Below are 19,854 nucleotides of genomic sequence, written 5' to 3'. Positions count from 1 at the left end.
GCCTACCTTGTTCCAGATGTTATGTGGTTCATTCAAATTAAACTGAAATATTGGTTTCTAAAAAGGAAGACTTTGGTTCATGACCACTTTTCCAAACAAGCTATACTTATTCAGTCTTTGTCTAATTTAAATGAACTTTAAAGGGCAAATATCTTTTTAAATCCTTCCTTTTCACATTCACATTACTCACTTGAGGTCTATATAAAGTGGAACCGCGATACTTCGGTCTGAATTCTTCGTGAGTGAAGCTCAACAGACCCTTCTTGTAGCCCATCATCAGCAGCCTCTGAGACTGCGTCTTTTTCATGGCATTCACACCCGCCCCCTTCCATCTCCCACGGCCTGCCGCTCCACCTCATTTGCCATTTTTCTAGTTTAATGGCCGGGATATTATTATATAGCACAAGAGAAAGTTTTTACTTCCAAATTTATTAAAAACTGTCAGCGGAAGACGTTTCCATTCAGCCTCATGTTCGAGCAAGAGTCTGACCCAGAGAAAGAGAAAACAATGCTGCTCATATCATACTGCTACTCCAAATAGGCACGCTATAAGTGAGCATACAGCAAGCACTATAATATCTGAAATAAAGTGCTAAAACTTCAGTTAGCAGCAGCGCACCAGTTTGCTGTTTCCTTCGTTTCCATACTCAGAAGGAACAGAGCCCTCGGTCAGATGAAGTCTTTGGGCAAATCTATAGGTTACTTGCGTAACCCCGGTTCTCAGAGTAGCATCAGTGAGATGTCTGAGGAGAAGGTTCCGTCTTCCTGGGTAGGCAGAAACGGAGCGCTTCGTCCTCCTTCTTCCGAGCCTCACACCGCTGTTGCATGGATGCCAGCGCGGACCCGAAGATGCCTTCTGGCATGATTGGCATGTCCAAAATCTCCTCCTTTTCTCGGTCCGACAGGTTGGTCAGGTTGAGAAACCTAGCTCTTTCCGGCAACACCATCATCCTCATAGAGTTACCCGTGGCTTGGACTGCTCATCGCTGTACGCGGAGGCAGAGGTCCGTTATCACGGTGATCTCATCCCACACGTCAGGATCCGGTTTGGAAGCCATGTCTTCGCACAGTTCCGCTTGGTATGCAGAAAGCATGGAGGACACACCGCAACCGCTGTCGCTTTATATGCCCTGTCCGTCAGGGTGGACTGGAAGCGGTCCGCCTTGGCTGGCAACGTGCCCTCGAAGTCCAGGGACGGAGCTCCCTGAATCTGGGTTTTCCCTCTGAACGGGTGGTCCTTCCAAGAGACCGCTACTTCATCCAGGAGCTCCGGGAAAACGGGGAGCAGCTGTCTGCAATTTCTTCCCTTCGCAGCGGGATCTGGCGGTCTCCGCCACTACTTCAGGCCATGGGATGTTGAGTCTGGATGCAGCGCGTTTGCACACTGACTGCATGTCCATGCACATGGCGGGAGAGGCTGTCGCACTCTCCCTGTCATCCCGGGGAACCGACGGCGCGCCCGGCTTTGCAGCCTGCGGGCTCATAATGAAGAATCCATCATCGTCGTCCTCCTCTGAAATGAGGAGCTCCGAGATGGCTTCATCTTCTTCCTCGTAGTCCAGCACTAGGAAGTCCTCCATGGGCGCTGTGGCCAAATCTGCTTGGGAACCCCAGCTGGCCGTAGAATCCGATCCGTGGGCGCCATCCTCTTCGCATTTGTCGTTGTTGTTGGGTGGCAGCCCACACAACGACAGACACGGGTCTTTGCCGGAGAGGCTAGCTTGGCGCGCTAGCCGTCTTCGGAACCCTTCATTACTGGATAAATTTACTGAAGCATTGATCCTTGAAGTGCTTTATGCAAACGAGAAGGTCTTTCCCCTCTGATGCGGGCACATTCCCACGAAAAATAACGTTTGACCAGACACTGACAAGGTCCTGATAATGGGACCCAGTGGAGATACTCGTGTGGGTTAATACACCCAACAAACGTACATTTAGACTTGTCTTCCTTCACTTTGGAATACAACATCGCAGCGACAACTAAACCTGGCGCAAGACGTGGGGCGCCTACTATTTGCAAAAAACGGCTGTGACGTAACAGCGAAGAAAATGTAACAGAAAACAGACAAATCTTGAAAAATATGACCCAAAAAGAATCTAAAGAGATCTAAACGACACTTTGGAACTTACCAGTACTTCCAGGGGCCCCAAACACACAACAAACTGTATTTCAGGGTTGTATTTTGCATGTTATGACCCCTTTAACGTGCTAACTGAGGCCTGTAGAGTCTGAGGCGAAGGTCTTGGTTTAATACTCGTTGCCTCAACATTGCCCGGTCTGACCTGGTGGTGCATTTACTGTGGTGTTCTCTCCAGGAATGACCGGCAGCTGTTTTCCAGTTGTGAATAATGATGAAGTGCATTTGATTTGCAGCATCTGGCTGCTACTTTTCCTGTTAAATCTTATGGAAAAATTAAGGGTGTGCTTAGATTTTCACACAGGTTTTCATGGTGTGGAGTCCCTTTTATGGTTTGTAGCCTTCAGGTTCGATGTACATGTTTACCCCTGTTAAACCCCAGAATGAAAAGAGAAAGCACTTTATTCTTCCATGGTTGGCTGGTTACAGCTGTTGTTAGGCTCTTCTTGTAAATTGCTGTTCTTTCTTTTCCCCAACGTGTAGAAGGACCCGGCGACTTTGAATGAGATGTTGGTCTTCCTGGAGGACTTTGCACGTTGGAACCCTTCACAAGAACCGTCAGACCATAAACCAGAACTGATGTGGACCCTCGTACAGGCTTGCAGAAAGCACTCGATGAGCAATGAGATTGTTGCTGGGTCAAAGACAGACCAGGCTGTGAATGCCATCTGGGCAGCCATGATATACCACACCCCAGCCCTCAACCAGGCCCTGAAGGCATACGGTAATGCTGGCTGTAATTGGATGTGGAGCTTTCTAGGGATCACTGGGGCCTGTTATTCTGGCTGATCTGTCACTCCTTTTGCATCTCTGTATAAATAGTTCATCAAGGCTGCATGTCCTTTCTGAGTGAAGACTTTTTGCAAGTTTACATTCTGGCAGACAGCATCAGAACATGGATGGTGAGCATCACTCCCACGATTTGTGTCTATATTAAGTCACTGCTCCTGGTGGCACTTCTTGAGAGGAAAATCTTCTACTCTTTCCTCTCAGTTGGAGATGAAGCAGAGATACCTGGTTGGCAAAATGAACATCTATGATGATAAAGAAGGGAGTCGGGAAGAGGTGACCATGGACTCTCTGGGTAAGGGCTCCAGATAATCAAATCCGCCTCATAAAGAAGGGCTGCTCATAGTTTGCCACCTTGTTCTCTTTCAGCTGAGATGTGCATCGAGAAGAGCCTCTTACTTTTTCGTTTTGCTCCATGTGGGAAATCGTGTCAGGGTAGTGACTCCTCAAAAGCGACCCAGGGCAACTGTGCTCCACTGCTCTGCTCAAGCTCAGTCTCAGAAGGAGACTTCCAGCCCAGCTCCACTCTGGGACCGCAGCCTGGATTGCCTGACGAGGCCAGTGAGGCCGGGCATGGGCAGAGTCAGCTGTCCTGCCCTCAACTGCCACACGCCTCGTCTTCTGAGCACAGCAAGCGAGGCCACCGAGGCTCCACGGAGAGCCTCTCCTCCCAGCCGGCGGAGCCCGCCTCGCCGTCTACGTTCCCCCGTAAAGCTCCGTTCAGTCGCTCACGCCTTCGCCTCCTGTCCTGCCGCTCTGCTGACGAGTCCAACATGGCGCCCTCTGTCAAAGAGCGCTACCCAATACTCAAACACATCCTGAACTTTATGAAGGATCAGGCTCTCACAACAGCAAGGTACACATTAAAGTTACTTGCTCTGCCGTGGTATAAACACCTTGGTCACTTTAGCTATAGTAGAACAACTCCATGTAGTCTTTCTCTAATTGATTTAGCTAATTTGTTGTAAATCATTACTTAATCAATGTTAATAAGCGTTTATTGATCCAGCACTTTTCTGCCCCTGATTTTTGGAGGCAATCATAAGCTATAGGGGGTATTATGGTATTGTACACATTTTTTCAAATTCTGTATTGTGTGAAATCCTGCAATAGACAGCTGTGTTTTTATTGTTACTATACATTTGTTAGTGATAAACTTTTAATAATGCTGGTATTGTAAATGCCACGGGGAACTGACTGAAAGGTTGAAGTGATTCAGCTTTCTTTTGCGTAGCATCCTCCACACCTTGGCCCTGAACAAAGCCCAGGCTCTGAGTGTGTGCAAGGTGCTGGAGATGATTCAGCAGTGTTTACGGTCGCTGGGACAGCCACACCTCTTCCAGCCTCACTGCATCCTGTTCCTGCAGGAGCTGCTGGCATGTCAGAAAGACTTCACCAGGTAGGTCACCTCCAACCCTGGGAGCATGTCAACATCCTGCACATTTAATACTCGTCATCAGTCATTTTCTCTGTTTTTCAGTTATTTCTCTCAGTTATCAGACAGCGGGCAGGAACTTGGAGAGGAGGTCAGGCGTTCTTACCATCAGCTGGTTCTCATGCTGGTGGAGGCTGTCCAGGGCTTCAGCAGTCTCAACGAGAAGTGAGACGTTGTCTTCGATTATATGCCTGTTTATACTCATAACAGATTGAAAAGAGCTGTCAGTGGTGATTAGTATTAAAATGTGTTTACTGTGCTGATCCTGATCTCTGCTCCCCAGAGCTCTGCTCCCAGCACTGTCATGTGTGCAGAGCTGCTTCCTGCACCTCCTAGACATGAACTGGGAGGTGCAGGACCTTCCTCTCTTCCAGAGCATCAAGCTTCCAGACCTCCTGCTCACCATGTCCCAGGAGAACATCAGTGTTCATGACATCGCCATCAGGTAATCTCAGCCTTGTGTGTTTTTTTTTTCTTTAACCTAAGGCCCGACACATGCACTGAAGATACCATTTTCACCTGTACAGCCCTGATTAATCTGGAAAGTATGCATTTTTGTTGAAGTATCTAACAGATAAAAATCCTAATTCCTGAAACATTAAAAGCTTTTTACATTTATTTATTGGTATAATTTTTTTTATATTTGATTTGTACCTAAATCTTGGTTCACTTGATTGATCGTTTGGCTTTTCATTTCCTAACAGACAGCCCACAATTACATTTTTTTAGATCAGGATTTTCAACTGATCCTTTTGTATGTAAACTAGATCCAGTTTAGGTGCTCAACAAAGCCATGGCGGACTTATGTTTTGCACATTTGTAAATAATATAACGTGATCACAGATCACAAAGCTGTCTGACAACTATGCTCGCTGTAGGGGAATAGCTTTATTGTTGCTTTTAGGTTTTTAACTATAATGTTAGTTTATCCAGCCACTGTTTATTGAAATCATACAATTTAAAATGTTCACCTTATCCTTCTGCCGTGTAGGTGTTTCCAGATCATGGTGAAGCAGGTCCTTGTCAGTCAGTAGAGGACCTGCCAGGGGGCAGCCAGAGTAGTAAAAACACTGTATGAGGAAGGAGAGACACAGGAAGGAGGCACAGAGAGAGAAGATGTTGCCATGATAATAACATATACAACGCCAAATCAACCTGACCCTAAAGCTTTGCAAAAACAATTCCTTAAAGTGTAGACACTGACGTTCCAACAAGCATGGTACGAGAACTAAGCCTGGCTGCTTGTTAATAAGGTTAATGATTATGCTCTGTTTTCACTGCTCTCAATGCTTTAAGACAGGGAAATCCTCACAAGCTGAGAGTATAGATCCAGCCTTGGTCAATATTGGATTTGAAAACTGGGAAAATGCATGAGAACTCAGGGTCACACAGGGGCTGTTACATCTGCTGCAAAAGAAAACAGCCTAGTTACTACACATTTGTAGATCTATCCTGTTCAAATATTAGGGCTGAGATGTTTCTGGCGCTACTGGGATCGGCCGTTAGAGGGCATCAAAATCGTCAAAGTAACTGTGAGCAGCTTGTAAAATAAAAAGCTGAAGCTGATCAGTCATTCAGTATGTGGTTATCTGCAACGAGGGGGCTGCACATATCAGGGTTGTTAGAATAAGCAGATGCATTAGATGAGTTCATCAGTTATAAGTAAAATTGCAGCTCAGATCCGCTGCTTACCTGTGTTCCACTTCTTCATTATCATTGACGAGACAAGGGTGTCTCTGGTGTTGAGCAGGAGATGATGCACTGATTTACTGGTGTGCGAGGACTTCATAGGGTCATGCAGCAACGTCGACATCAGGTGAAAACCCTCGTCAGCATCATTTTGGATGTTCTGTTGAGAGCCTCAGAGGTAAGGCATGTGCACAGGCTGTTAATTATCGAGCTCTAGCTCTAGCTCAGTCTCGTGTTGTGGGAAAAGTACTTAGCTGGATGTGGATACATGACCATGGTGCTTTTTGTTTGGCAGTCTTTTAAGGTGAAAGACAAGTTTAAGGCCCTGTCCATCCGGCCCTTAGGTCCCAGAGCATGGACTGGACTCACCTGCTACCTGTGCTGTTTTCTGTCAATATGGGATGGTTCTAGATGAGATGACTGCAAGTTAATCTGAGTCTGTAAGCAGGACAGAGGGTTTATGTGTTTGACTGCAACAGGGCGGTGTTGTACTGGGACGTCTTGCTACAGATGTGATCAGTGAACTAGAGGTTCTAAACACAACTCTCCAGAAAAAGACTCAGACAATGAAGGCATGAGCGCAGTTTTAGGAAGTTACACAGATTGAAAATGTGGTTCTGATCAACTATGACTCAAAAAGACCCAATGGGATTGCTTTGTGCCATATTCACCAAGAGAGACTTGACAGACAGGAAACTTCCCAGCGACATGTTCAGGTGAATGAATCGTGGAGAGATGTTTCTGGCTCCTTCATTCAGTCTGTTTTTAGAAAATAAATGTGTTTGGTTGCACTGTAGGGAATTCCTATTATTTATGCTTATTAAATTAAAAGTATGAGTTTTGTTTACACTATACATTTTTATTGATGCAAATATATTATTTACATTTCTTAGTTCATATGCAAAATATGTTTGATTTTGTGTAAGGAAAGAAGATCTGGTGGATGATTGTATACCAGAAAACAATTTTCTGATGTATGGCTAGTGGTGATCGGGTCGTCCTTTGTTTAACAATGTTCATTATTATTTTATCTGTGATTTCAAATCATTCTACAAATGCTTTGCTGTGCAAACTATTAGCCCATAGGTGATTACAAAAGTACTACTTGAGCTCTAGTTAAAGCCCAAATTACCCAAAAATAACTTGAGTTGTAATCATTTGCTGACAGCCAGTTAAAAAATCCCATCTACTCGGGGCGGCTCATTTTTTTTCTTCATAAAATGTGGGTAGTCAACTGCTTGGTGCTTAATTGACGTTTTCTTGGTCAGTCAGTGGACGGAGGAGGATGAAATCGCAGACTACAAGAAGAACCAGGAATGGATGGATGAGTGCATGGACGGCATGTTTGAAAAATGGTACGACAAAATCGATGAAGAGGAATCCATGGAGGACAGGAGGAAGGTATTTTAAAGCCTGTAAAACATGTTAAACTATTATTAAAAGGGGGCAGTCTCATCTGGTCTCCTAACCGAGGAACCAAAGTCTCAGTCTGAAATAAAATACATCTGTGGTACCGTGTGTGTAAAAGTACTTTTCCTTCAGATGCACATGTTCATTGCACGGTACTGTGACCTGCTGAATGTGGTGATCTCCTGCGACGGCTGTGAGAGGATGGCACCTTGGCACCGTTACAGATGCCTGCAGTGCATGGATATGGACCTCTGCAAGACCTGCTTTCTCAGTGAGCGCATCCGTCACACTACAACTAGAGCTGCACGACATACTGAAACACACTCTGCATCGCAAAGTCGCAATGATCAAGGATGGCTGGGATACAACATTTTAGAGCATTTTATATTTCAGGTGCCATGCATGTACACTCTTCATGCTAATAATGTCTTTGACCTGTTAGACTGACTTTAAGTGGCCTTAATGCTCACGCTTGGTGTATATTTCTATTGGCTCAAGTGCTACAGCTGAGTAGTGGAAGACATAGAAATGAAGGGAAATAATGGAAGGACAATGTGGGTTAATGTAAGAATATACTGTAATTGCAATTTGAAGGCAATGTTCCATACAAATGCTTTTTCTTAATATCGGGGAGTTCTAGCTATATAGCACCCAGCCAGGAAGACCTGCATTAAAGATTAACTGGGTTGTTTTTGCTGCGATCAGGTGGAGCCAAACCTGAAGGCCACGAGGATGATCATGAAATGGTGAACATGGAATACGCTTGCGATCACTGTCAGGGCCTCATTGTTGGCAGCAGGATCAACTGCAACGTTTGTGAGGACTTTGACTTGTGCTTTGGTTGCTACAACGCCAAGAAGTATCCTGACAGGTACACGCTGTTAAAATCCTCCTTTCCCAACTTACCGTAGTGGTTTATTCATTTTCCCTTCAACACTTCTCATTTTCAGCCACTTGCCCACCCATCGCATCACTGTGTTCCCCATGGTGACCATACGAGTCAGTGACCGTCACCGCCTCATCCAGCCCTACATCCACAACTACTCCTGGCTGCTGTTCGCCGCTTTGGCCCTGTATACATCTGAGCTGAGCAGTGAGAGACACGCAGAGGGAGAATGTTTAGACAGCAAAACCCTGGAGCTGGCTTCAGTGCTGCAGGCTCAGTGCTCCCAACTTATCACTGACTGCTTGCTCAAAGGCCAGACTGGCAAAGGTAGGTCTCAGTCAGACTGTCCAGTTCATAGACTACAGACCTCTAGTGGTCAGGTTGGAGAAAACATCCTCTATCATTATCCCAACAGTCTCCCGCAACAGGTTGCATCACATTTTGGTGATGTTGGAACAGAAACACTGAAACAAAATGGGGAGGAGGGAGGAAAAGGAAGGAATGGAAGAAAAGAGAACGCGAGGAAAGAGTGAAAGGAAGCAAAATGCATTGGAGGAAAAGGAGGAAAGTGGGAGGAATGGAGGGGGAGAAGTGAGGGCAGAAAAGAAGGAAGGGCAAAGGAGGAGGAAGGGAAAGAAAACCGAAGGAAGGATGAGAAAAGGAGAGAGGGAATGAAGAAAAGTAGAAGGGGAGAAAATGAAAGGAATATAAAGAATGGGTGGAAGGAAATGACAGGATAGAGAGTACAAAGAGAAATAAAGATTTTAAGCACCTATGATGGATTAAAAAACATTTAGCAAAAGAAGAAAGGTTTTTTTTAACAAACCTTCACATTTCGCTGCATAAATAAATGTTTGTTCTCATCTCTCTGTCCTACACAAAGCTCTGCGCTCTTCAAACCTGCTTGCTCTGCTGTCCTCCACTGAATCAGTGTCTGAGAGTGAGATGGGTCCGGCATCTCCTCAGACCTCCCAGGAGCTGAGTTCAGCCACAGACACCTCTTCACTTCCTGGCAGCACTGCAGCAATCTGCTCTCCATCATCTCCCAAGGACCAGGTCAGGAATACACTGTTGGCACATGGCTAATTGAAGATTAAAATAATGTGCTAGTTTGTCAGTCAGCGTCTTGTCAAACATTTTCCTCCACAGCTTAAGGACCAAAAGGCGGGGGAGCTGAGTTCTCCTCCTGACCTATCCATACCCCCAAGCTCTGTCAAGGGAGACAAAAAGGAGCTGGTTGCTCAGGACACCCTAGACTCAGGTAGTCTCAGCCAGACTCCCTCTGTGTCCAGTGAGGACCCGCTTTCTCCTGTAGTTCGACGTAGGTGCTTAGGTTCCCTATAAAGGGCTGATCACTGCACAGTTTGTTCATTAGTCATTCTGAGGAACTCCTTTTTCTTTCTTACACTACTCTCCAGCCCCAGAATCAGGACCAGGAGCACTCAACTCCCCAGCATCCAATGTTGTCAAGGAGACCGATGAGAGGCTGCCACAAGTTCCCCTGCAGGAGCACGTGTTTTCTGAGTGCTCCAGAGAGAGGATCGTAGGACTGCTGGCAGCAATGCTCCCTTCAGCCAAGCCAGTATGTGAAGCTTTGTATCCAACCAATATGTGGGGGGGGGGGGGAATAGTTTGATCTTTTCCTCTTGTGTTTAAAGGCACAGAAATAGGAATGAACCTCTTGGTTGGCCTTTAAAAAGATCATTAAAAAGAATCACGCTAAAAATAACCTTTTGAACTACTGAACATTTTATTTTGTGTACCATTTGTTAATTCTTAATTATTTTAGCTTTTTATTAAAGCCTAATGTTTGAATTTCCTCTCATGTGTCCTCAGGGCAGCACCCTCAGTCTGTCCAGCCTGAGCTCCATCCTGCCGCACCTTTTCAGAGCAGTGATCTCCAACGCTGGCTCTCTGAACGAGGCCTACCACCTCTCCCTCGGACTCCTGGGTCAGCTGCTACTCCGCATCACTCCGACGGAAGCCGACGCCGCCATCACAGAGGCGCTGGCAGACAAATATGAGCTGCTGACACAAGGGGACCCCGCTTGTTCAGAGACTCAGGGCTGGAAGACCACCCAGCTGCTTTTCAGCCTTGGGGCTGTCTGTTTAGACAGGTAGATGGTGGACACACGTAAACCAGAAACATCAAGTTAATTTTTAAACCTTTTTGGGCCAAACAGAGCCGCACCTATTTTATCAGGCTTTAAAAGAAGGTCAGAAACAGTCATGTTTTTTTTTTTTCTTCCCTAAATACATCTAAAGAGGAGACTTCAATGTTTATAAAACAAGTCCCTACACTTTTAACAAATGCTTTTGGTTTTACAGCATTTTAAATGCACAAAATGCCATTTAAAGGTAGTCTGCAATTTCTCCAGAAATCTAGCTTTGTCCCTATGTGAATAACTGCACATGCACAGGGCCATCTTACCTGCTCATTCGCTCTTCAGGGGGACTGAGTGGAAAAATCTCCCAAATCCGTTCTGGTCTTATTTCTTTCTATTGAGGTCTTCCTCTTCTTTTCATAAACGTGTACACGGTTTGCTTCTCTCGCCTCTCTGCCATTTTTCCTCCAAAGTATATGGTGAGAGCAGCGGAGCTACAATGAATGGCTAACACCAAAGCTAACCGGATACATAAACACTAGAAGTGCGCATGCATAGCGAGACTAACAAGGAACACGAGCGCGTCACAGTGATTGGCATGTGGTAGATGAGGTGATCTCCCCAGAACTTAAGGGACAGAGGGAGTGTGATTGGGAGTGTGATTGGAGTGTGATTGGCTGATTGGTCCAGTGACCAATCAGCCTGCAGCTCTCACAGAGATCTAATTTTCCCTCCCTTTTCTGAATACATAAGGTATTGACTACTCTCAGGATGGAAGGAACATTTCACCCAGTATAACAAAAAGTGACAGGAGGCAGATTATTTCCAGTAATATTGATATTTGATCTTTCTGAATAGTTTTTTTAATCTAGCCAAATGGAGGATGTAATTTACAGTCCAAGCTGTAGGTAGGTGTCTGGTATTAAACTTTTAATCAAGCCACAAACTGTAATTACCAGTGAGATAATTAGTTGTGTTTGGACCGACTGCATCTCTAAAGCCTATTCTGGTCTGATGTTGTCCAATGTTTGCCAAGAAGTCATCAAACTGATCAAGTATGTCTATCGGAGTCCTTTATCAGAGGAACTGTGACCAGTTCAGCGATTCACTTGACACAGAATGATAGCGGGTCATTGGAATCAGCTTATGGGCCAGAATATAGCTGGACTGCAGCGTGTGGCCGTCCCTTTGTACAGAGCAATATTGTTCAGCTTTGTCAGGGCTCATATTTTTTCTAATGTGGACAACCAGTAACTGATTGTACACCTCAACAGTGTTATTAAAGCGGCCGTTTGCAGATTCATGCAGAGCTGTTGTTTTGCAGCCGTATCGGTCTGGATTGGGCGTGCACGGTGGCGGACATTTTGCACACTCTGAACACCTGCCCCGAGTGGAGCGTAGTCATCGCTGCCTTCACTGACCACTGCATCCAGCAGCTGCCACACACCCTGAAACGGACCAACCTTTTCACCCTGCTGGTGCTGGTGGGCTTCCCTGAGGTATGTGGCTTCCAGTCCCTCCCGCTGCAGCCGGCCCATGGGCTTGTGTGAAGGTAACCCGCTGTGTTGTTTTCAGGTGCTGTGTGTGGGCACCCAGACGGTGTTCATTGACAACGCCAACGAACAGCACAACATGATCTTGCTGAAACACTTCACGGAGAAGAACCATGCTGCAGTGGTAGATGTCAAGACACGCAAGAGGAAAACAGGTTAGTCCAGTCCTAACAGATGATGTTGGCGGCGTTGGGATTAAACATGTCATTAATCTGTCTGGGTTTGTGGGTTGTTGTTTTCACAGTGAAGGATTACCAACTTATCCAGTGTCAGGATTCCACCACAATCAGTCTCCCAGCACAGCCAGGGAGCCAGAGCTGCCAGAAGACTCTTCTGAGTCGCTACCTGAACAATTTCACCTCCATCATCAGCCACCTATTACAGGCAAACCAGGATAATGGCTTTCCTGATGCTGTAGAGGCCTCCTGGGTACTATCACTGGCCCTTAAAGGTCTCTACAACACACTGAAGGTAGCCACTCCAGGAATCCACACGCAGTTCCGTTCCTGCCACCTGAACGTAGCATTCTTCTCAGTGCACTTTGCTCTCCTGTGCAGAAGCATGGCGTGGAGCACGCGCACGAGGCCATCCAGCAGTCGGGGCTGACCCAGCTGCTGGTCAGGAAGGGCAGCAAGGGGACTGGGTTCAGCAAACTGTGGCTGCTGCGAGACCTCGAGATCCTCTCCATCATGCTGTACTCCTCCAAGAGGGAGATTCACTCCATGTCCCAAGACCCCGAGCGAGACCAAAGAGAGCAGGAGAAGGAGCACGACTCGGACCACTCCAGCTGCGGCGTCGACGACATTGACACCAACAGGCCCGACCCCTTGGAAGGTCTTGATGAGGAGACAAAGATGTGTTTCCTGGTGATGAACCACACACCTGGAAAGATATGCAGCAAAATTTAGAAACGCATAAGGTTCTTATCCTAGTGTTTTGGTTTCTGGTATGTTTTTTATTGCAGATCACCCATGATGCCTTAAATGCTCCCCTGCCAATTCTGCGAGCAATGTATGAGCTGCAGATGAAGATGACGGACTCCTTCTTCCTAGAAGTGCAGAAGAGGTCAGCATGATTATGATATTTACTTAGATTATTTTATACATACAGTGTTGTTATAAAAGCTAGCAAACCCTTGAACTTTCTTCACATTCTTTTCACATTACAATGACAAACTTCAATTTTTTTATTGAATTTAATGTCATAGACCAACACAAAATGGAACATAACTGTGAAGTAAAGCAAGTAAAAACTGCGAGAGCTTGGCATGCACCTGTATTCAGACCGTTTTACTCTGATGCACCCAAATAAAGTCTGTACAACCATTTGCTTTTAGAAGTTGCCTAATTTGTAAACAGAGTCCAACTGTGTGAAGTTGATCTCAGTATAAATCCAGCTGTTCTGTTTAGGCACTTTTACAGTTTTCTGGAAGTTTGCTCCAGATCAGTGAAGCATAGGAACTAAATGCTGCTTCTCCATGTTTGGTTCTGGTTCTGCAGAGCAGGCTGGAGCCAGAAGACCTGAGTGGTCTGGAGGGTTGATGCACTGATAACAAGTCTGTGATGTATTTAGGTGCTAAGCCATTCAGGGATTTATAGACTAACAAAAGTATTTTAAAGTCTATTCTCTGAGATACAGGGAGCCAGTGGAAGGACTTTAGAACTGGCGTTATGTGCTCTACTTTCTTAGTCTTAGTGAGGACGCGGACAGCAGTGTTCTGGATCAGCTGCAGTTGACTGATCGACTTTTTAGGCAGGCCTGTGAAAACACCGTTGCAGTAATCAATTTGACTAAAAATAAACGCATGGATAAGTTTTTCTAGATCCTGCTGAGACATCAGTCCTTTAATCCTGGAGATGTTCTCCAGGTGATAGAAGCCCGGCTTTGTAATCGTCTAAAGGAAGCTGTTTTCTGTTTGCCACAATCCATGTGGGGAACACAGGAAACTTATATGGCACATTTCCAGATTCCTATTGAATTGTTAAACTATTAACCTGACTCCGCCAGATGGATTTGCTCTGCATATCCATCTGGAAAGCTTCCGTTGAAGTAATTTTGGGAAGGGGTGAAAATACTGGTTAGCTGATTGGCCTATGTTGGTGATAGACGGGCCAAATAAACCAATCAGATCAATGAAGCATATGACGTACTAACAGCGACGACGAAAACACAACCACAAGCTCTTGCCGAAACCAGTTGGGAGAAGAGCAAAAACATATTTTGCTCTGAGAAAAGCCTCCAGAACAGTGTTTTGCTCTTCTTTCAGTGAAGAAATACTCTGTAATTCCGATAAAACTTGCTTGATAGCCACGCTAACGCTAGTTTCATCGGCTGAAGCTGCCATGTTCTTTAGACTGAACTGTCGCGCTTCTCGTTGCGTCACACCTCAACCCGCCTCAAAGCCAACGCTGATTGGACGTTCGTTTGGTGAACTGCTCCAAATTTTCTTTAATGGAAAGTAGCCAGACTGATCTGCGAGTGAAACCTTGAAAGTCTCACGAGGCAAGAAAACTATTTCCTTCCACTTCAATATTATGTTCCACTCCATCTCAGTCACCTAAGTCCTAATCCATTGAAATATGGAAAAGAGGCAGAGTTTATATTTACCATCCAGTGTTTTGTCATTACTTAAAATGCATTTCCAGGTTTGACGGAGAAGAGATTAAAACAGACGAGACGATCAGGACTCTTGCTAAGAAGTGGCAGCCGTCGAGGCGACCTCGCTCCGAGGAGAGGAACACCAAAGCTGTGGACACTGACATGATCGTGATTTCTTGCATGGTTAGTTGATTGAAATGCGCCCTGAAGCAGTGATGATGTGATGGCTTTGAAGAAGTTTTTTTCTTTTTTTACTCAAATGTCCCTTTTTAAATCAATTTAAATTAACAGGCAATGTTCTATTCTTAGTTATTCTGTGTCCTTATCATGACCCCCCTCCCTCCTACCTTCCTACAGTCTAAACCCAGTCACTGTGAAAAGGCAACAGAAGAAATCAATGTAGTGGCCCAAAAGCTCATCACCAATTCAGAGAGCGACTTGCAGCTCAGCTACGCCAAACAGAGGCGCTCCAAAAGCTCAGCTCTGCTGCACAAGGAGCTGGACGTGCGCAGCAACCGGGCCGTCCGTCAGTACCTGGTGAAGGTCAACCAAGCCATCGCCACGCTTTACGCTCGCCACGTCCTGGCTTTGCTGCTGGCCGAGTGGCCCACGGAGGCGCCGCTGACCGAGGAGGTCCTGGAGCTGAACGGGGCTTCACACATGGCTTACATCTTGGACATGCTGATGCAGCTGGAAGAAAGGCCCCTCTGGGAGAAGGTGATAAGAGAAGTAAAGAGGAGTTTGAATGCGATGAGAGGAAAGCTCAAGTTTGGCGCTTAACTGCTATAAAAATATTTGTGATCCCATATTGTTAATGAGCAGATTCTGCAGAGGGTGCTGAAGGGCTGCAGCCAGAGCATGCTGTCCAGTCTGTCTCTGACAGCTTGTCAGTTCATGGAGGAGCCGGGTATGGCTGTGCAAGTCAGAGAGTCTAAACACCCATATGACAACAACACCAACTTTGAGGTAAGTTGAACCTTTTGGTTCCCATCAGTGGAACATGTGAACTACACAGACTCTACACTGTGCAGCTAACCATGATTAACAGCAGAAAACGAAGAAACGGTACTTCTTAATAGACTCACATTGTTGAAAATTTAATCTATTCAGTTCGAAAAGTGAGTCATGCTTTATAGATTCATCACACACATACATTTTAACTGCTTATTTTCTGGTCATTTAGTTGCTGGTTTACAGCTAATGAAAACCGTACATTCGTATATTCAAATTTTCCACAAGATGGTTAAAAAGTATTTAAGAATGCTATGTAATGGCCATAACATGGGCAAACTATTCATGAGGTAAGCCACAAAACATCATTACCATAGAGGACAACTGTTCAACTGTATCCAAGCATTTTAATGGAAAGTTGAGTGGAAGGAAGAATGTGCACAAGCAACATGTACAAGAACTTAGAGCCACATACAAACAAACCTGGGACATGTGGCACAGCTGTCCCACTCATTTTGTTCAGCTACTCCTGAACCAGACACAACATCAAATACAACTTAATTGGGCTAAGGAGAAAGAGAACTGGGAGATCCAAGTTCCTTGAGGTCCAGTGGGAAATTTCCAGTTTGTGATGACGTGATGGACCAATGTCATGTGCTGGTATATTAGTCCACTATGTTTTCTGAAGTCCAAAATCAGAGCAGCTGTCTACCATTCTTCCCTTAGCTGAAAGGAAATTCTGATTTCATTTTCCTGAACATATCCCCAAAGTTACCAAAAGCTGCTCCAGTCAGCACTATGTTACTGTCTGCCTGACTGGTCAGCAGACGGATCTGATCTGAACCCCTTAGAATTGAACCAGTAATCTTACTCCCCCACTGATGTTGTCACTGAAATACACACGCTTTACACACATCAACTTTAAGGCATTTCTGCCTCTTTTCAGCTTTGATAAATAATAGTCATAATGGTCGTTTAACTCTTCAGGACAAGGTGCACATCCCTGGAGCCATCTACCTGTCTGTAAAATTTGACTCCCGCTGCTACACGGAGGAAGGCTGCGATGAGCTCATCATGTCCAGCAGCAGCGACTTCCTCCAGGACGTCCACAACTTCAGCGGATCTCCTCAGAAGTGGTCTGACTTTGAAATCCCTGGTGAGGACAATCATTTCGCTTTAGTTTTCAGCTCGCTTGAACTGTGACTTTGGCACTCCTTTCTTTAATCATGCTTTTTGACAAGGCTTCTGCTTTTCTTTCAGGTGATACCTTATACTACAGGTTTATGTCAGACATGAGTAACACCGAGTGGGGATACAAGTTCACTGTGACAGGAGGCCACAGGGGGCGTTTCCAGACAGGTAATTTACTCTGAGGATTAACTTAGTTAAACTACATTTAAAATGTAATCATCCTTTAGCCACATGTCTCTTTTCACTTGTCTCTCTTCAGGTTTTGAGATACTCAAACAGATGTTGGCTGACGCTGGAGTGCTCAGCCATCTGCCTGTGGCTGACATCTGGGAGTGGCAAGTGGGCGTGGCCTGTCGCCAGACTGGTGGCCAGCGACTTAAAGCCATCCACTTGTTGCTCCGTCTCCTGCAGTATCAGTGTGAGACGTAAGTCCAGCTTTGCTCCCACAGTGACCCATCAAACAGATGTTGGTTTTCAGGAAAAAGGTGTTTTAAATATTTGGCTTCTGTTGTTAACTTTATACACAGAAATGGAATTGGATCAGAGTAAGGTTGATTCTAACACCTTCTTCAGTAGTAGATGATGTTCACCTGAACACATGCTTTCCATAGAGCAAACCTTGATAAGTTGCTGCCACAGAGATTAGATTTACTGTGTGTTCAACAATTTGCATATGTGCAGAGTCACCTGTGAGCAGATCACATAGATCACAAAGTTAGAGTTCACACAGAGTGCCTAGTTTTACTTTTGTCAGTCTGTCACCAGGGCTTAAAGAGCTTTTGATGAGATACTTGAGAAAGTGCCAGAGCTTTCCTTGGCTGGATTGAATTTAGAGTTGTGGAGCCGTGTCCCTACTCCCCAGCACACTGCTGGTCAGCTGGCTGAAAGAATACAACATTTTACCCCTCGTTTACAAAAGAAATATTGTTTAATTATGTTTCCGATTTGGAAAAACATTGATAAGCTTTAACTAGAAATTTAAACCAACCCATCACGCCACTAAAGTAAAGCTGTTTGGAAGCAGAGTCAGCAAGTTACGAGCAGCATGTCTGCAGGCTAGTTAGCCTGACTAACTAACCAGCTAATTAACCAAACTCCCAGCGTTACTTTATAAAGAGCAGAAGGAGAAAAAGGTATAGTATTCAATGCAATAGGCGTGTTTTTGGAAAACATGTAACGCCATTTTTTCTGTCATGATTATTAGATTTGGTTATTTTTGCTGCATTAGCATGTATTGGCTGTTACTGCTAAGTTTTAGATTAAAGCAGTATCATGTTATGCATGTTTTATTACATCTTCACAGTGAAACGTGGCGTAGTAACAACTGCCATGATTTAATTTCTGCTAAAACATAACTTCTAATTATTTGTTGAAGAACTATGTTCAGTGGGAAATATGAGACCCTCAACACTTTGCCACCTAAAGGTCTGCTGCCATCCATCTCTTCTGTTCAGTACCAAGTGTTTTATTTTGAAAAAAGAGCTGGCTTTTGGGCTGTTTTAAAGACAACTTTTTTTTGTCACTGTGTTGTTCATATAACTAGTATTGAGAATACAAGAGAAATATTGTCCCACAGTTTATTAATTCAGGTGTACCAGAAGCAAAGTGATAGGCAAATGGAGCATGCAGATTTTATGCAAAGGGTAAGAAAATAAGAACAAAGACTTAGAAGAAGAGTGTAGATAAGCTGCTGCTCCTATAAACCACACCATGGAAGATGGCTGATGCCACCACAGAGTCAGAGAAGGTCTTCAGAGCACCCCTTGCTCTCCAGAAGACCTCAGCCTCCTCAGCATGTAGAGTCTGCTCTGACCCTTCCTGTAAAGAGCATCGGTGCTGTGACTCCGGTCCTAACTTGTATAACAATGTTATACAAGTTGTATAATGTTATACAAGACTACTCTACCTCGTATCATTTGGCCCTTTTCCATTAGGCCTCAAAAGCCCAGCACTCGATGTGGAGAATTTCAGTTTCCCCAGGCTTTACTTCCACAGGACAAACTGTCCATACCCGTCGTGCAAACATGAACTCTCTTTTTTTTTTTTCTCATCTCTGCTGTCTGCTTAAATCTTACTGTGTTTTTTTCACTGGTGTTTGTTGTGCAGAGCCTGTGAGCTAACGCTGCTGCGACCTCTGTGGCAGCTCTTTATGTCCATGGAAAACAACCTGAGCCAGGACCCCACCAGTATATCAGTGCTGCTGCCTCTTCACAGAGCTCTCACTGAACTTTTTTTCATCGCAGAGGCCCGTGCCATCGTGAGTATATGTGGATGTGCTTAATATAAAATATGAAACATAATGTTTGTGGTTTTTCTGTGATATTTCTTCAGACTTTCAGAGGGCTTTCGAGCTTGTTCTTTAGACATGGGTGGCTGTTGACTTTTTGTCTATGAAGTTCTTGTACCTGTCAGATATTTTTTTTTCCTCAGTTTGTTTAGCCTTAAAACGAAAGTTACGTATGTAACTACGGTTCTATGAATCCCGGATGACCGCCAGAAGGCAGTGCTGAAAGCACTGAATGTTCCCTTCGGGCATGCGCAATTCGAGCAATTATACCAACAGAGTCACACCTGTGACACCGGATGACCACTGAGAGGCTATATAGTCTGGTGTCGTCCTTGGCTCTGTTCCTACAGAATCTTCTCGCAGAAGCAAGGATTCTGAGTGATAGAGAAGCTCTGGCGGTCATCCGGGATTCATAGAACCGTAGTTACATACGTAACTTTTGTTCTATTTCATCCCTCCTGACCGCCAGAGGGTCGGTGCTGAAAGCACTGAATGACTAATGCCAACTATGTCACAAGGAATCCTGAGCACATACCTCACTGAGAGGGCCCAGCAGAACCTTGTAAAAGGACCTGACCCAGTGGATGAGGGGCAGCCACATTGACATTGTAGAACCTCATGAAGGTGGTTGGGAAAGCCCATGATGCAGCAGCACATATTGCTTCCAGAGGGACCCTTCTCAAAGCCGCCCAGGAAGCAGAGACGCTCATGGTGGAATGTGCCCTCACGCTGACTGGCAGGGAGCAGCGACCTGCCGCGTATGCGTGGCAGATGACACTCACAATCCAATGGGACAGATGCTGCTTGGAAAGAGGGCCCCCA

General features: G+C 45.2%; 1 protein-coding gene across 3 annotated transcripts in view; it reads left to right on the top strand.

Annotated features, from left to right (window-relative positions):
- The window catches only part of zzef1 (zinc finger, ZZ-type with EF hand domain 1), a 51,527-nt gene that overhangs the window by 18,904 nt on the left and 12,769 nt on the right, over positions 1–19,854 (top strand). For 2 of the 3 annotated variants that reach the window (XM_012865196.3, XM_036143414.1), the window contains 27 exons: positions 2,622–2,862; positions 2,961–3,040; positions 3,132–3,222; positions 3,297–3,783; positions 4,162–4,326; positions 4,408–4,527; positions 4,646–4,807; positions 7,320–7,452; positions 7,594–7,732; positions 8,167–8,332; positions 8,412–8,674; positions 9,231–9,403; positions 9,497–9,668; positions 9,766–9,929; positions 10,184–10,464; positions 11,777–11,951; positions 12,028–12,160; positions 12,250–12,476; positions 12,563–12,871; positions 12,970–13,070; positions 14,651–14,786; positions 14,961–15,320; positions 15,426–15,569; positions 16,542–16,710; positions 16,815–16,913; positions 17,005–17,170; positions 18,852–19,002. In XM_012865196.3, coding sequence (XP_012720650.2) covers positions 2,622–2,862; positions 2,961–3,040; positions 3,132–3,222; positions 3,297–3,783; positions 4,162–4,326; positions 4,408–4,527; positions 4,646–4,807; positions 7,320–7,452; positions 7,594–7,732; positions 8,167–8,332; positions 8,412–8,674; positions 9,231–9,403; positions 9,497–9,668; positions 9,766–9,929; positions 10,184–10,464; positions 11,777–11,951; positions 12,028–12,160; positions 12,250–12,476; positions 12,563–12,871; positions 12,970–13,070; positions 14,651–14,786; positions 14,961–15,320; positions 15,426–15,569; positions 16,542–16,710; positions 16,815–16,913; positions 17,005–17,170; positions 18,852–19,002 — 5,007 coding nt within the window. The remainder of the gene's footprint in view (positions 1–2,621; positions 2,863–2,960; positions 3,041–3,131; positions 3,223–3,296; positions 3,784–4,161; positions 4,327–4,407; positions 4,528–4,645; positions 4,808–7,319; positions 7,453–7,593; positions 7,733–8,166; positions 8,333–8,411; positions 8,675–9,230; positions 9,404–9,496; positions 9,669–9,765; positions 9,930–10,183; positions 10,465–11,776; positions 11,952–12,027; positions 12,161–12,249; positions 12,477–12,562; positions 12,872–12,969; positions 13,071–14,650; positions 14,787–14,960; positions 15,321–15,425; positions 15,570–16,541; positions 16,711–16,814; positions 16,914–17,004; positions 17,171–18,851; positions 19,003–19,854) is intronic. The other variant, XM_012865198.3, reaches the window with a different exon arrangement.

The sequence above is a fragment of the Fundulus heteroclitus genome, chromosome 11 (genome assembly GCF_011125445.2).
Source record: "Fundulus heteroclitus isolate FHET01 chromosome 11, MU-UCD_Fhet_4.1, whole genome shotgun sequence".
Lineage (NCBI taxonomy): Eukaryota > Metazoa > Chordata > Actinopteri > Cyprinodontiformes > Fundulidae > Fundulus > Fundulus heteroclitus.
This window is presented reverse-complemented; position numbering and strand designations above follow the sequence as displayed.